Source organism: Diadema antillarum, unplaced genomic scaffold (genome assembly GCF_040938485.1).
Source record: "Diadema antillarum isolate AM-2024a unplaced genomic scaffold, OU_Dant_1.0 seq00000689_RagTag, whole genome shotgun sequence".
Classification (NCBI taxonomy): Eukaryota; Metazoa; Echinodermata; class Echinoidea; order Diadematoida; family Diadematidae; genus Diadema; species Diadema antillarum.
Window position 1 is genome coordinate 554469 of NW_027271594.1, and position 15235 is coordinate 569703.

Consider the following 15235-nt stretch of genomic DNA (forward strand, 5'->3'; position numbering starts at 1 on the left):
TCTGGCTTAAGATGTATCATCTCCTGCTTCAAATTTAGCTTTCTCCTGCCCAACTTTATGTCATCATATGCATGTCCTGTATGTTAAAGATAAGGCTGAGATAGCAATCGAGCATCTATAACCCCAGAGCTTGGACCCCAGGTTGCATGTCTAGCTGCAAGGAACATCGCTCTTTGTGCTCATTATGTGTGCTATGTGCATTTATTATAATATTTTGTGCATATCCATGCACTAAGAGTCTCAAGTTTGCTAGGGAGTCCAGGCAGAGGAGTCTTCAGTTTAAGAAATGTTTGGGGTTGGAGTCTCTGATTTCAACTTTTAGCCCTTCACTTCCCACCCCAAGCACCCCATACGATAAAAATGAAATTGAATATTTGATAACCACTATGTAAAGCAATATCAATCCTGAAACTTTGGGGAAAAGACAAGAAATGAACAAATGTCTTAGCATATAAGCTTACTGAAAAACCATCCCATCAGATGAGGCAGCATGTACATGTAATATCAACTTCATGTGCTGTTTCTTTCTTTGATCCCATTTGTTATAAAAGCAGGAGGTCATTGCATGCTATTGCAGTCTTAAAGAAGCAGAGTTATGTGTAGACATGACTGCAAAACTTATCATGTGTTACATACCATGAGATTATGCTTCTGCTCCTCCGCCTGTAGAATGCACACACAAGCAAACATCTGTAGCGACTTGGTAATCATTAAACCACTGAGATGATTGATATAATTTTTAAGGAATCATTATATTTTTACCCTCATTTGTCTTTTCTTTACTTCTCTAGGCCTGAGCTGTTGAAGAGACTGAATGACTGCATCAAGCTGAACGACGAGTACCAGAAGTGTTTCCACCGCACCAAGGAACGTCTGAAAGAGACGCCGGAGGAGCGCCAGTTTGAGTTCAGGTAAGGAGCCATCCAGGGAGGTCAACTCACACAGCTAGCTGGTCCCAAAAATAACAAAAAAATGTCCTGAGTTTTTGATAAAAGCAATTTCATTGAATTGATTGTTGAATAAGTGAGCAGTCAATTCAAAGCTGTGTCATTTGATGAATTTTATTATGTTTACATTTTTGTCTTGTAATATGAAATGAAAAGAGTGTGAAAAGCGTGTGTGACAGTTATATGCAGGGGTAAGAGCACATTTTTGTGAGGAGATTAATTTCCTAGTGAACAATGTCATCATTGGATTGGTTGTTTCTAGTGTTATTATCCGTACAATTCTTTGTCTTATTTCTGAACATGTATGCTCAGTTAATGCATTAACGGCTCTTTTGCGTAAGATATTCATAGTGTTTTGCCTTTAAAGTCCAAAATATAGCAAAATGGGCTCATGTAATGCGTATGAATGTTCATTTTCCAAGACTGCTGTGTCCTCAGATATCCTATTTGTGCATCTTGTGTTTGAACACAATTGCTGATAATTATACTGATTTGTGAAGGCAGAACATATTGCCATCTCTCATCTATCGGTTGCCATGACAACTTATACTGTCTCTCTCTCTGTCCTCCACATCAGTGAGAACTACATCTTTGGCAAGTTTGACACCTTCTGCCGCCGACTCCAGCGCATCGCCGACATGGTCAACACCATGGAATCCCTGAGCGGACTGGCCGACGTCAAGATCGAGGGCATCGACTCCCTGTACATTCGCTTCACTGGTATTGTGGCAACGTACAAGAAGAAGAACTATGACCTGCTTGACCATCGCAAGGGAGAGGTGAGCTCAGAAATGGAATGATTCTGACTCTCATCCCAGAAGGAGCGAGTTGATGAGAATGAGTTTCACCATGCAATGATCTCTATGCTCATCCTTGCGTAATATATAAAGAGTTTAATTGCAAAATGAGCTAAATCCATTCTTGTTACGTTGAGGTATTTGCAAATAAAGCTATTAAAATGAAGACATAAAATGAGAAAATGCAGAATATTTCTATAAATAACTTCAAGAATATTCCTTGTTAAGTTTTAAGTGAGGTATTGCTAGAAAAGTTTTATTTTGCTCTGTCTGCTGATGGACTAAATACTGCAAAAATGTTTAAAATACATGCATAGCCCATTTTGCGACAAAACTCTTCATTATGCTTTTGCAATCATTTGCAAATTTGATGAAAATTTATCCCTGACTCTTCAAAATGTTGCTTAATTAATGCATTTGTTACATCAAGTGATGCTGGAGTAGGAGATCAGCTGTAATGATTATTATTGATTTGATGTTTCTTTTGAGAATTTATAAACAAGAAAGGCAAAGAAAGGCCTTGACTGAAGTTACTGAGACAACCTGAGGTAGTATTTTAATGTATGTATATCTGTTGCTCCACAGTTTGACCAGGATTACATGGACTTCCGCTCCCAGATTGAAAGCCTTCACAGTGCCCTACAGAACTTTGTAGACAGCTGGTTTGAGAAGCCTCTTACCGTAAGTTTGCATTACTTTTCAATGCAAAACTGATTTCTTATATGCTATGCTTTGCTTGAAAATTGTTGTCAAACTGCTCCCAGTTAGTACAATTTTCAAAGGAATTTTTGTCATGTGTTTATTCTTATTCATTGTGGAGCTTCTGGCAAGATGGTGAGGGTTCAAGTTATGTACCATTTTGCTTTTATTGGTTTTTGCACAATGGCAAATAAGATTTGTATTACTTTTGATGTATGACTGAACTGTGAAGTGGAATTAATCAGCTAACTGAATTTTAAAAATCCTTTTCAACAAAGCTAGGTTATCAGAGCTGTAAGCTAAGTCACTAAACTTTCACTGTTTATACCATGACTCAGGAGTATGTTTTCTGCCGGCTGCATCATTGTTACTAATGATGGAGCAATTCCCTAATTAGCCAAGAAACAAATAATGGTTAGGGTATTGTTCAAACGTTTTCTCTATATGTTCCACATCAGATATATGAGGCTTTTTAAGAGAGTGGGTACAGTTCTGTTCATACATGTATGTACTGTATGTGTTGATAGAGATCATGGTCATTTATGTATTAATCATTTTCCATTCATCTTGGTGACCTGCAAACATTTCACACACCTTTTCAAGAGACTAGGTACATTTCTGTCCATATGCACATATGTACTGATAGAGGTCATGGTCATTTATATATTGTCATTTTCATTTTTGTCTCGCTTCATCGTGGTGACCTGCACGTACCACAGACTGAAAAGGCCATTGAGCTCCTGGGCAAGTTTGAGAAGATCACTGGAGCCAACCTGAACCTGAATGACAAGTACATGCGGGTGCTGGCCAACTACGGGCGTGACCTGGAGACGGTGCGCAAGCTGTACCAGAAGGGCAAGGAGGACCCGCCTACCATGCGCAACATCCCGCCCGTGGCAGGCAAGATCGTCTGGGCGCGCCAGCTGTACCGGAAGATCGAGCAGCCCATGCGGGCATTCAAGATGAAGGCCGAGATCCTGCGGGTGAGGGGCGCCCCCTATCGGCCAATACCTTTCATATCTGACTCACGATTGTGTGGGCACTATGAAAAGTTTCTAAATCATCCAAACATTATTCAATAGCAAGCTGATGTTATTAATAGCCAAATTATTTTGACAAGGATTATAAGGAGATTATATAAATGGTGTAGTATTGTACAGGATTTGGAGTTACCAATCATTTAGATGATACTTCAGCCTTCACTGTAAACCAAGTTTGCATATCAGCACAATATTCTTTTCATGATACTGTATTATGAATTCTGAAAAATTTTGCAGCATATATACATGTACATATGTGCAAAAGGAGTGTATCAGCAAAGTAAACAGACCATATTGGGCTGTGAGAGCACTTACTGAAATCAAGCATCCGAAGATCAAGAAGTGAACAGCCACAGCACGTATGAGTAGCATAGTATTTGAAATTCCTGTGTGTGTGATGCCACACTGTATGATGAAAGCATACATATGTGTATGTACAATGTATGGTGTATTGTCAATGATTCTCTGATACATGAAGCAGTTATAACTCCTTGACATCTCATATATATGTCTTTGTACGCAGACAAACGAAGCCAAGAAGCTGATCCGTAACTACAACAAGATGGCCACAGTTCTTCTAGAGTATGAGGTGAGTCCCCTTGCATTCAGATAATAGGTAGTTTTCCTTTTCACTCATTAATAATTCCAGTGGTATAGAGTACCGAAGTGAGTATGTCACAGTCTTTTGTCATAGCTTGGGTCGGAACTAGGTGCAGAGCATGGTCAGCAACAGTGGTGTTCATATTTCGGGCCAGGTGAGGTTGTTTAGAACCAGTTTCCATTGCAATAAATGACTATGACATCACACTGTGGAACTCGCATTGTTGAAGGCCATGGGATGACATAAAGACACATTGCCTGATAAATGCTATGGTCTTTCCCCAGGAGAGCAGATAATCCAGCTTTGGCAAAATGCATTCTTGCTCTTAACAAAGAGAAAGAGACATTTTCATTGACATACGTACAAGTATGCTGCTACACCATAAATGCCACACTTTTCCTCAAAACTAATCTGATGGAATGGAATCAGTGTTGTATATATTTGCCAATAGCACCCAATTTGCGAAATTTGCGAAAGTAAAATCCTCATGAATTATTTGCCGCATGCAGTAGATTGTCAGTAGAAAGCCAGAAGGGTGTTTAGTGTGTACATTGCCAACCCTAACACTCTTCTTCTAATGAATTCATAATTTTTTTTTTTTTTCAAAATGATGTTCATATTCTGATGCATCTTCCCTTGTGTTTGGCAGGTTCTCTACCACCGCGGCTGGTTCAAGGCAGTAGACAACATCAAGTCTGGTCTGCAGGCCTCCCTCTTGGTCCGCCACCCGGAGACCAAGGAGCTCTTTGTCAATTTCGACCCCCAGGTCCTTGAGCTGATTGCTGAGGCCAAGTACATGGGCAAGCTTGGGCTGGAAGTGCCAGAGGCTGCTGGAGTCCTAGTCCTCAGAGAACAGGACATCAAGGACAATTACGTCGGGTGAGCCAATCTGAAGTCCTTGCACACATTGACGGGGCACAATCATCCGTAGATCATTGGTTGAGAGACAGAAGAGTGTTACGTGGACTTTGTGTGGACTTACCACCCTCTTGCTCCCATTTGACGAAATATTATGCGATAGCTTTGATCTCGATTTTAGATTTAAATGCTGGTCCACTTTAGGTCTTTTAAGAGAATTTACCAATGAAAATTTGTACACAAGCAATATTACAGTGGAAGTGGCAAAGATGAAAAGTTTAAGGTTGCTACATGTATGTGATGTCATGCAGATGATTCACTGACATTGAAGATTACTAACACTTTCTTGCTGTTCGTCTTCATCTTCATCTTGCATTGCAAATTTTCATAATTTGTTGTTTTCATCTGTTTGATTTCTCTTTTTCATTAAAAAAAAAATGTTCTGGTTTCAGACTGCTTGAGATGCTGCAGGAATATGACCGCATCGTTGGCACCATCCCCAACATCCTCCTCCCTCTGATGACCCCGTTCCGGCAGCGCGTGGAGGACGCCCTACAGCCGGGCCTGACCAGTCTCAACTGGACATCGCTCAGCCTTGACCAATGTGAGTCATGGTTCAATTCCTGGAAGAATGACCAAATCAGAAAGAAGTCAGAACTGCAAAGCAAAGCAAAGCAACACATGGGAGTTACATTTGGCTCCCATGAATACTCTTATCATTCATATTAGTTTAATACATGGAATAGAGATACTGCAGTACAGTGAATCCAGGTTGAGTATACATGCACTTACAGTACCTTGTTCCAAGTCCTTGAAAAGGCTGCAAGAATTATACTCTCGGTGGTATTCAGTACCTCTGTTTTTAAAACTTTTTCCCCATAATTGTTTGAAGACATGTTTCTTGTCATCCATCCATTAGTCCGTCTTTTCCTTATTCTTTCCTGTTCTCATATTTATGTGAGAATGACGCACATAATTGTGATGAAATGAACCATATGTATCTTTCATGGCTATGCACAGCTGTAGTGTTAACAGTCAAGCCACTTGTGTCAAAGATCAAATGTCATAGGGTCAAGAAAAAGAGCTCAAACGTATAAATAGGTGCCCAATACGACTGTCGACCATCATTTATATTTCATAGTCCTTCTTGTAATCTCGTTTGTAGTGTTTAAAAAAATAGGTGTTACTTCTATGTAGATGTCTGACTTGTCCTTGAAATCTGTAATGCTGTGAGCATATTATTGTTATGGTGTATTAAAGGTAGGGGATACCTTTTACAGACCTCCCAAAATGCAGCAAAACATTAAATATGAACCTCAGGGGACTTGCTTAGGCCACTGCTTAGAAATTTGGAAGTCAACAGTTATCTAAAATTTGAATAATGCACAAAACTCAACTACTCAGTAGTTCTGTGTGTCAGCCACACTTAAGCCTTTTTGTTGCATTCTTCTGTATTTGTGATCTATAAACACAAATCTAACAGTACAAGAGCTGATGTAATAACATATAGAGTGTGTGGTAAGAATGTATATAGAAATGTTTGTAAGTGTTGATGAACTTTCTTCACAAAATATACATGATGGACACACATGCAGTACATTGGGTCTGCAAAGGTAGCCTAGTAATGTACTGGAATTTACGGTGAGCCCCGAAAACAATTCAATTCAAAATCTAACCGTCAAAAAAATGTACTAAATGTTACCTTCCACTTTCAATACTTTATGGGAGTTTCTAAAATGATATTCTCTTCAACATATCACTGTATTTATACAACTCTTCATTTAAGGTGTGCAAATGGGATTCCCTACCTTTAAGAGCAAACTAAAGTTTTTCAGGTGATCCATTCGTTTCCGTTTATGTTCTGCAGACATCAGCCAGACGTACACCGAGATCCACTTCATGCAGCATCTGACCAAGCAGGTCGTTGACCTCCTGGAGTGCCGCATCGACGACGTCCTGAAGGACATGGCCACCACTGCCCTGTGCGACCTGCCGATCCACGAGCCGACCTCCACCAAGGAATTCTTGGCCACCACGGAGAAGACGTGCCAAGAAGCTTGCGAGCAGCTGACGAGGCAAGTTCCCAACTTTTCTTTCCCTAATATTGTAGGATAGGATAGCACATAGGATGGCAATGTGGTCTAGCCATCTCTAGAACACCCCTCAACTCCCCCTGTGGGCTTTTGGTACACTCTATATGGTATGATATTCTGTGATGTTTTCATGTTTGCAAATTGAGTCCACCGATACGCACGGAAACAAGTAGTCCACAAAAATATTGCCTTCAGTGACACAAATACATTGTATAATGTCTCGAAAGTAGGATATTACTAACTTTTTTCCTGAAAAAGTGTACGTCTGCTTTCTCATTTACACTTCGTGTAATGATATGGTTATGAAATATATGACAGATACAATAGATAGATATATGCCCCTCTGGGCTTGCCTCCATTCTCTTCAGCAGGTTCATGCCATACTTTTGAGCAGTTCATGGATGAACAATTGTGTAACATTTAACATTTTCCTCCAACCCTGGTATATCTTGCAGGCAGAGCAAGGCAGTTGAGGCTTCGGTCAAGGACCTGGTTGGCCTGCTGGTCAGCAACTTGCGGGACAATGAGAAGAAGAACCTCTCTGGAGCCTATCCCTGCCTCCACCCAGACTCCAAGCACAAACGGTGTCTGGAGTGCCTCCCCTGCTGCTTCTACACCATGCTCGGCAGCTTCAGCCAGCGCAACACCGATGCCCTCATCAAATGTGAGTGCCATTAATTGCCTCCCTTCTTTCTTCCTGTGAAACAGCAGGTCCCATGTATTCAACTTTGTGTAGGTAAAAATTGGGGTACATCTTGGGCTGTCCTTTATCTTTCTTAAGCCCCACATACTTGTCTTGGTGTGTAGTTGCAATTGGATTGAGTCTTTGCATTATCTGCAGCCCTGTAAGCTGCCAATGTACAGATGCATGTGCTAGTGAATAGTCATATCTTATTTCACATGGTACTTGTCCATTTATAACTGAGATGCAGTAACATATGCCACAATTTCATGATATTAACTTTGCCATTACATATGTTATATGTATATAATATTTGTGATGTTACAATCATCCATCATTATACACCATCTACTTGTAGTTGTTATCAACAAGAAACAATGCTATGTAAATGTCATGTTTCATCATGTATAATAGGTGAAAGATGGTGGTGCAAGAAAGTGGTGCATTGTAAGGATGGTTTATACACCATCATTTCTTAGCTGCATGTATGTGTTTGAATGGATGTGCCACCATCTTGACTCTGCACTTTGCATTCACCACAAAAGGTACCCGCCTCTCCCTGGACACCATCAAGCGCCGCCTGCAGACGGGCACCAACAAGTACACCCGCGGCGCCACCGAGAACGAGGAGGCCAAGGTGCCGCTCTTCCACGCCGACATCGTGCTGGTCATCCCCTCCATCGTCCTCCAGCCCAGCCTGGACGAGATCCAGCAGACGGTCAACAAAGCGGTCCAGGTCATCCTCAAGATGGCCCAGAACATCCCGCAGTGGGAGCAGACCATCCTCAGCCAGAAGGCCGCCCTCAAGGTAACAGAGGGTCACCTTGTTCGTATAAACCGAGATTGACCGCATAACGCAGATATAGGCATGCACTATCGGTAATGATGATGACCCAGCTGTATCAATTTCACTGATATGCACAATCTCTTTTAATGGACAAGACATACATTTATATTGGCTTTACTTCTATCTGACAGCAGTTTATGCAGGATCGACTGTGCTGGTCAACTTGTCACCAAAGAGGTCTTGAACAGTTTGAAAAAAAACAAAAAAACACTCCTACTTGCATAATTTCCATTGGGTGCATGGGATCTCACCATTAATGAATGAAAGTATATCATACACATCTTATGTACATGTACACACGTGAGGCTAATACCAACTTGATAGCAAGCAAAAAAAAGAAAGAGAAAGAAAAAATTGAGGCATATCTGCAGCTATGAAAGATTGATTTGACAATGGGGAAATCTTCCGGGTCATTATTTCCAGTATCTGCTAATATTTAGCATTATATTCATAGATGTTTATGTTTTTTTCTTTCCCGTGTTCATCCCCTCTGGGAGTTAGAATATAAGTTCTGCAAACATATTTGGTACAAGGTGGAGAGTGTCGCGCACACATGAAGCAAGTATTCTGGAACGCTTCTGTAGATGTCAAGAGCAGATATTGCACAAAGAGAAAAAATCTCCTTCAAATCTAGTCTGCCTTCTTAGGTGTAGTTTCTGCCCGAGTGACCTTTCTTATCGAAGTTCAGACTTGTGTTGCCCAATCACTGAGAAGTTTTACTTTTCAGAGAAAAACCCAGTTTGATGCAGGGATGCTGTTTTGTCCTTGTGCAATTTTGTTTTTGAATATGAAGACATTTTGTCCCCTTATTGAAGTAGATTTGTGCTTTTCACCGCCCATTACAGGTGGAAGTAGATGTTTGGAAACTCTTCCAAAAATGGGGTCAAACAATTTTTAAATCACTAATGGGGAAACCATGTTTAATTCACCTTCAAAGGCAGAGGATCTTTTAGCGTAGGCCTTCACTTTTGCTTCTCCTTTGGAAGTCGTTGCAAAGCCGAACCTCTTCTTGATATTGCGCTCCAAGCTGAGCCTTTGATGAGAGTGGTCACTCAGTGACCTATCGCGCCATCTTCGAGATAGTTTTTTTGAAGTCTGGCAAATTGCGTCTTTATTTCAACATGCCTCACATGTCAGGCCCAGGCAAATCTCTTCAAAGCGCTGACTATTCTCTAAATATGCGTTGTACATCTATCCTAAGCATGATGATCCTATCTTGAACTCTAGGTGTTGAAAAATTTGCATTAGAATGACTTTGATTGCAATGACACTTAGAGACAATGTCCAGCCCCACAAACTGTTTTGTGCCTCTGTAGAGCAGCAAATCTAAGCCAATATAGCTTTTTTTCATAAAAATCTATTCTCTGTCCGTCATTGTCTTTTTTTTTTCAGTTTTTCTTTTCCAACCAGTCATGATGTAGTATTTGTTGGTTCCCCCCCCCCCCCCCCCCAAAGGGGAGAAACAAAAAAGACCCTCCCTTTTATTGGTGAGATGATTTCATTTCAGAGTGAAAATTATGTTATTTCAGGAAAGACAAAGAATGTGGGAATTTTGTCAGGTGTAAGTAGATTTTTAAAAGCAATGTGTAACAATAATTAAGAGACGTGATGTTTATGGCAATGAATGAAAGAGATCTATGTAATTCAGGCAAAAAATTCTGTGAAAGTTTTCACTGCTTCGATAATACATTCCAAAATTTAATTTGTTATTCCGCAAAGCCCATTCCCCTGCAAGCTCTTTGATATCGTTGTGAGGCAGAGGTCAGATTTTTTGAAATATTTAAAAAAAAAAAAATCTCTTTTATTGTTGATGGGGGACCAATTGTAGGATTTCGTATTTTTTGTTAGCTGTCTCACTTAATTGACAGGGTTAGATATGCCAGGTCTTGCAACTGTCTGGTAGAGCATCATGTGCTTTAACCCTTTCTTTGCCAGGAACTTTAGACGGCAAACACAGCATTATAGCAGTTTCTGATCAATCTTTACTCAGAGTGCACAAAGGGTTAACTGAAGGGATTTTGGTGTCTTTACTCGTGGCACACTTAAATTTGGATCAAGTCGTCTATCTAAACCCTGTGTCCCTCAGCACTTGACCACGTCTCACTATACTAACTAGGGATACTCTCTGACTCTGTCATTCTCTTCCCTCCTCCTAAACGGGTCACTAATTTGGTTGCCGTAGAAACGGCTTCCTCCCGACCTCTTCAGCAAATGGCTGGCCCAGGTATCCGCTCAGCGCGGAATGGTCAAAGCAAGTACTCCACTGGAATGTGTACCCTTATCCACACAGTCACCTCCAAATACCCACAAACAAAATTGCAAGGACTGTATTCATCTGAAAAGATGTAAAAGAAAAAAAAGAATGAAGCTCTAACGAGTCATAAAATGCACTTTCTTGTCAAATCTGAAGTTTGCAAAGATCCAATCGAACGTGAGGCAAGAGTATTGTGCACTTTCTTAATGGCGTTAAAAGCATTATAAACATACACTACAGAACACGTGTCTGCTTAAACACTCAGTGTAAGTGTCAATTCACTGCTCACTACGCTACAATTTATGACTGCGTATGCAATGTATGTTAAGTTAATTTTGACTGTACTTCACTTTTCTCTCAGTTGGTATGAAATTTGCATATAAGATATGAATATGTCAAAGTACACCATGTCCTGACCAATAATGTTTTCAACATCAAGTTTTGCTGTGTTCATACGTCACTGACACCGTGCTGAGAATGTTTTTTTTTTTTTGCTTTATGCCTATTACAAAACACAAGTTAAATGTCTTTGTCAACTGAGCAACTGTGATGAAAAGTTTGTGACACAGTTTTCTCCAATTCATTTGACACGACTTACGGTGGACACTTGGTGTAAAATGTATATGGAACCAGTGAAATTATTTTATCGTGTTGACTGTGTAGCAGTTCTTGTGTAGCAGTCTCCTCTCAGTAAAACTCATATCTTTGGTTTTCTATAATATTATCACTGTTGCACAGACACTATCATTTTGGGAGAGTAAACCCCAAAACTTGGCCACTTAAGCACTTAAACTGCTGTAAAGTTCAATAATGTGCCACTTTTGACGTTATTAGTGACAGAAGTCAACTACAAATCCATCCTACCTCTATGTGCATTTTCTTTGGAGTAGAGATGAATGACTATAAGGATTTAAGTAATTCAGTCTACATGGGTGCTGCAAACCTGAGTGAACCTTGCCAGTTTGCCAAATTTTCCAAATCATTCAAGTAATTGCCCTTGCCACTCTTCAATATCTTTTGCACATTCTATAATGTTACGAAGCCATATTCGCAGTTTCTTTCACTTTTATAGCAATAGCAAACATTGTGTATATCCAGTGCACCTGTGGTTTTACATTTGTTTATATCCTTATTTTATGGGAGAGGGGGAGAGGTTGGGAGTTGGAGCATTAATGTGAAGTATAGAAGAAGAAGTCAGTGTGTTTATTGTCTACCCGTTGTCTGTGTTCCTTATAGAGGTTTCATTCTATTCATAGCTCTCACGGTGTTAGTGGTGAAAGTCGTAGAATCCCCCACCTTCTAACCAAAGCCTTGTCTTATCCAACTTTTCCCTTCCATGTCGTCTGTGATGTCACCCACCTCTTTTTTTTTTTTTTTGACCCCACCCACAACCCAAGATCATGCTGGGGGATAGAAAGGTGACGTATTCGTGTCAACTCTCCCCAAGGGGGCGCACCCTCTGTTTCCCCATCTGCCCACCTGCTCATCACCACTGTCACAGTCGGTGGAATTCACACTAACATTACAACTTTAACTAACCACACCCCCTTTTTTTTTCTCACTCATTTATTTGTGTATTTTTCTACACTTCAGCAGCTGCACCTCTGATCATCTCACAAGAAGAACTTTCTGTGCCATCTTCAATTTTTTTTAAAATTTTTCTTAACTTTATCTTTGATCCATTGTTCTGGAGGCTCAAATTGAGAATGCTGTGATGTGGTCCATTATATAATGGATATATTCATATATACATGTATATATTCAAGTCCTATTTTGAGTGTGTTCTGAATCTGTTTCCCACTGGACAAGTGATAACACATTCCTGTTGTGCAAATATCCAGACTCTGTGAACTATACCTGAATATCTTCAAAATTATTTGGAGTAAAGACGATTGCTCTGTGAGAGCAGGGCAGTGATCTCGCAGTGATGCATTTCCTCCCAAATCAGAAAATTGCCTAGACAAATATCACAAACATTAGTACATTTAAGTGGGTGTTCCTTGCGATATCTTCTCTCTTCCTCATCTTGTTAAATCATCCTATGCTCTTCTGATGCCAAATGCAATCTTGGGGCGAAATATGAGCAAAGAAATGGAGGGAATGTCCTAGCAAATGAGGACATCACTGTCATTGTGGAGAACGAAAAGCAATAACTTTGGACAAAACTTGAGATAATGCACATTTCAGAATGGAATTTTTTATAATCCTATCCTCAGAAGAAAAGAAGCATTCTTAGCATTCTTCATCTTCCTTAGTTTCATTTTCCAAAGCTTCAAGAATTTGCTTGCTGAAAAGAAAAAAGAAAAGGTGATGAGGCAAAACGTGAATGCACTTCCTATCTGAACCGTTTTCATGTTTGAGCTGTTTGTTGTGTTTCTGAAAACAGAAACAACTGCTGGAGATGAACATGTACCAAGGGGTAAGCTCCCAAAAGCTAATGGTGTATATACTTTGGTGGAACCTGCTTACTCCCATGCATAAAATGTGTGCTTGGGTATCATTGATTGACATCTTGAAATTACTCACCTGCAGCATATAATCAGTAACAACTGGCAACTGCTCAAAAGTGTAAAATTTTCATCTCCATACACAGTATCCTTACATGTACGAGGGATCATAAATCATAAATAACCAATTGAATGTTCCACCTGGAATATGTATCTGTAAAACTGGCCAGTTTAATCAAGTTCTTTTTGTGCCATTTTTTCATCATGGGGATTGTGGGATGACTAATATGCAGCATTAGTCCAATTTCTCCAAACAGAAGAACCAAATTTTACGGAGAACAAACATTTGCATTTAATGCCCTTGTCTTATGGAATAATTTACCTCAGAAATTGAGACAAATCACTGACATAAATAGATTCAAGTCTGCCTTGAAAACGCATTTGTTTACAGTGTAAGCAAAATGAAGCTCGGTACCATCACTGTAATTGGAATTATATGTTCTTGTTACAATCTTTTCATTTTTTGAGTGCATAGGGACATTATCACTATGTGTTATGTGCTATATAAGCACTGTCAATTATTATTATTATTATTATTAGGACAGTGTAATGGCTATTTGTGACAAGGACACAAAATATTGTGATGTAGGATATAGATTTTTGGTAATTGAGAGTACTGTAGGATGAAGAGGAACATACCGGTAATGAGCTTAAAGCTATGGCCCTTCAATAAGGATATTCAAATAATTGTTTTTCAAGAGAGCCCATCTTATACATTTACCAAAAGCCAAAGTCTTCAATATTTGAGGTAAAAGTGCCTGGTGGGAGACCATTGTTCCTGTCCTTGTACAGTTAAGCTAGAAAATAATGCATTCACTACAAGTATTTCTGTTTTGCTTTGAACAACTCTCAGGGTTGAATGCTTTACTTTGTGGGATGAATAAGACTCAGAGCCACTTTCTCATGGAGGGGGGGGGGGGGGGGGAGGGGGTGTAAGGATGGGGTAAATATTTGTATGTCAAGTTTGTGCAGTGTTTATATGATATATGTCATCACTGCAAGTGTTATGTATCTATGGCGTTCCGAGTGGAGTGGGGAGATATTTATCACATCATAGGTCTGGATGTCTCACCTTTCAATTCTGTGTAATGAATTGTGTTTAAAGTTCACATATCCTGCAAAACTCTGTTCTGCCTTGCATTTTAATTCACTTGGTCTTCTGCACAAAGATATATATATATATATATATATAATGTACAGCATATCTTACCTGAAGTATATTATTCTGTGATGCATTCTGCAATTAATATTTCTGCCAACAATGGATGTTAATCAAAAGAAAAAAAACAAACAAACATCATTTATCATCTACCATTTTGCAAAAATAATCAATCACCAGCATTTCATCAGCACAACTTATCACAATTTGCAGATTATGTTGTGATGCATCATGCATATTCTATGTTTATTTCTTTTTTCTTGCTAGCCCTTTTATATTCATTAATTGATGGGTTATCATGTCTGTACAAGTCAGGTTATTTCATGTCTGTTCCATTTGATCAGTGATGTTGCCCAGATGATTAAAATTCAAAGTAATACGAAGCTCAGCATGTGACTAGCATGAAGGTGTCACTCATTTTTGACATTCAAAATGCTCAGTTTTCATTTAAATAATATCATTATTAGGTATGAGTGTCGTCTTGTTTCAAGTGATCTTACCCACATCTAGTGATATGATTTTTTTAATATATACCTTTAAATGTAGGAGTGTTAGAAATTAGAAGATCGTGAAAGCAAAGTATGTGAACATGCAATGTTGATGTAGCATCAGATACTGTAGATGGACAGTGAGACATTTATTCTGTTTACTTTCTCATGTCAGTTCTGTGAAAGGTCAAGTTAGTCAGGGTTCGAAATTGGCGATGGTCAGCTGGCCATTGGCCACCCAAAATCATGTCGGACTAGCTAAA

At 39.5% G+C, this 15235-nt stretch overlaps 1 protein-coding gene across 1 annotated transcript in view; it reads left to right on the top strand.

The window, feature by feature from the left end:
• LOC139737328 (dynein axonemal heavy chain 5-like) overlaps positions 1 to 15235 on the top strand; it is a 92057-nt gene that overhangs the window by 21572 nt on the left and 55250 nt on the right. Inside the window, 10 exon segments of the mRNA XM_071648001.1 lie at positions 792 to 911; positions 1525 to 1726; positions 2330 to 2425; positions 3163 to 3426; positions 4007 to 4072; positions 4734 to 4963; positions 5395 to 5546; positions 6810 to 7021; positions 7495 to 7699; positions 8263 to 8525. Of these exon segments, the coding sequence (XP_071504102.1) occupies positions 792 to 911; positions 1525 to 1726; positions 2330 to 2425; positions 3163 to 3426; positions 4007 to 4072; positions 4734 to 4963; positions 5395 to 5546; positions 6810 to 7021; positions 7495 to 7699; positions 8263 to 8525 (1810 nt within the window).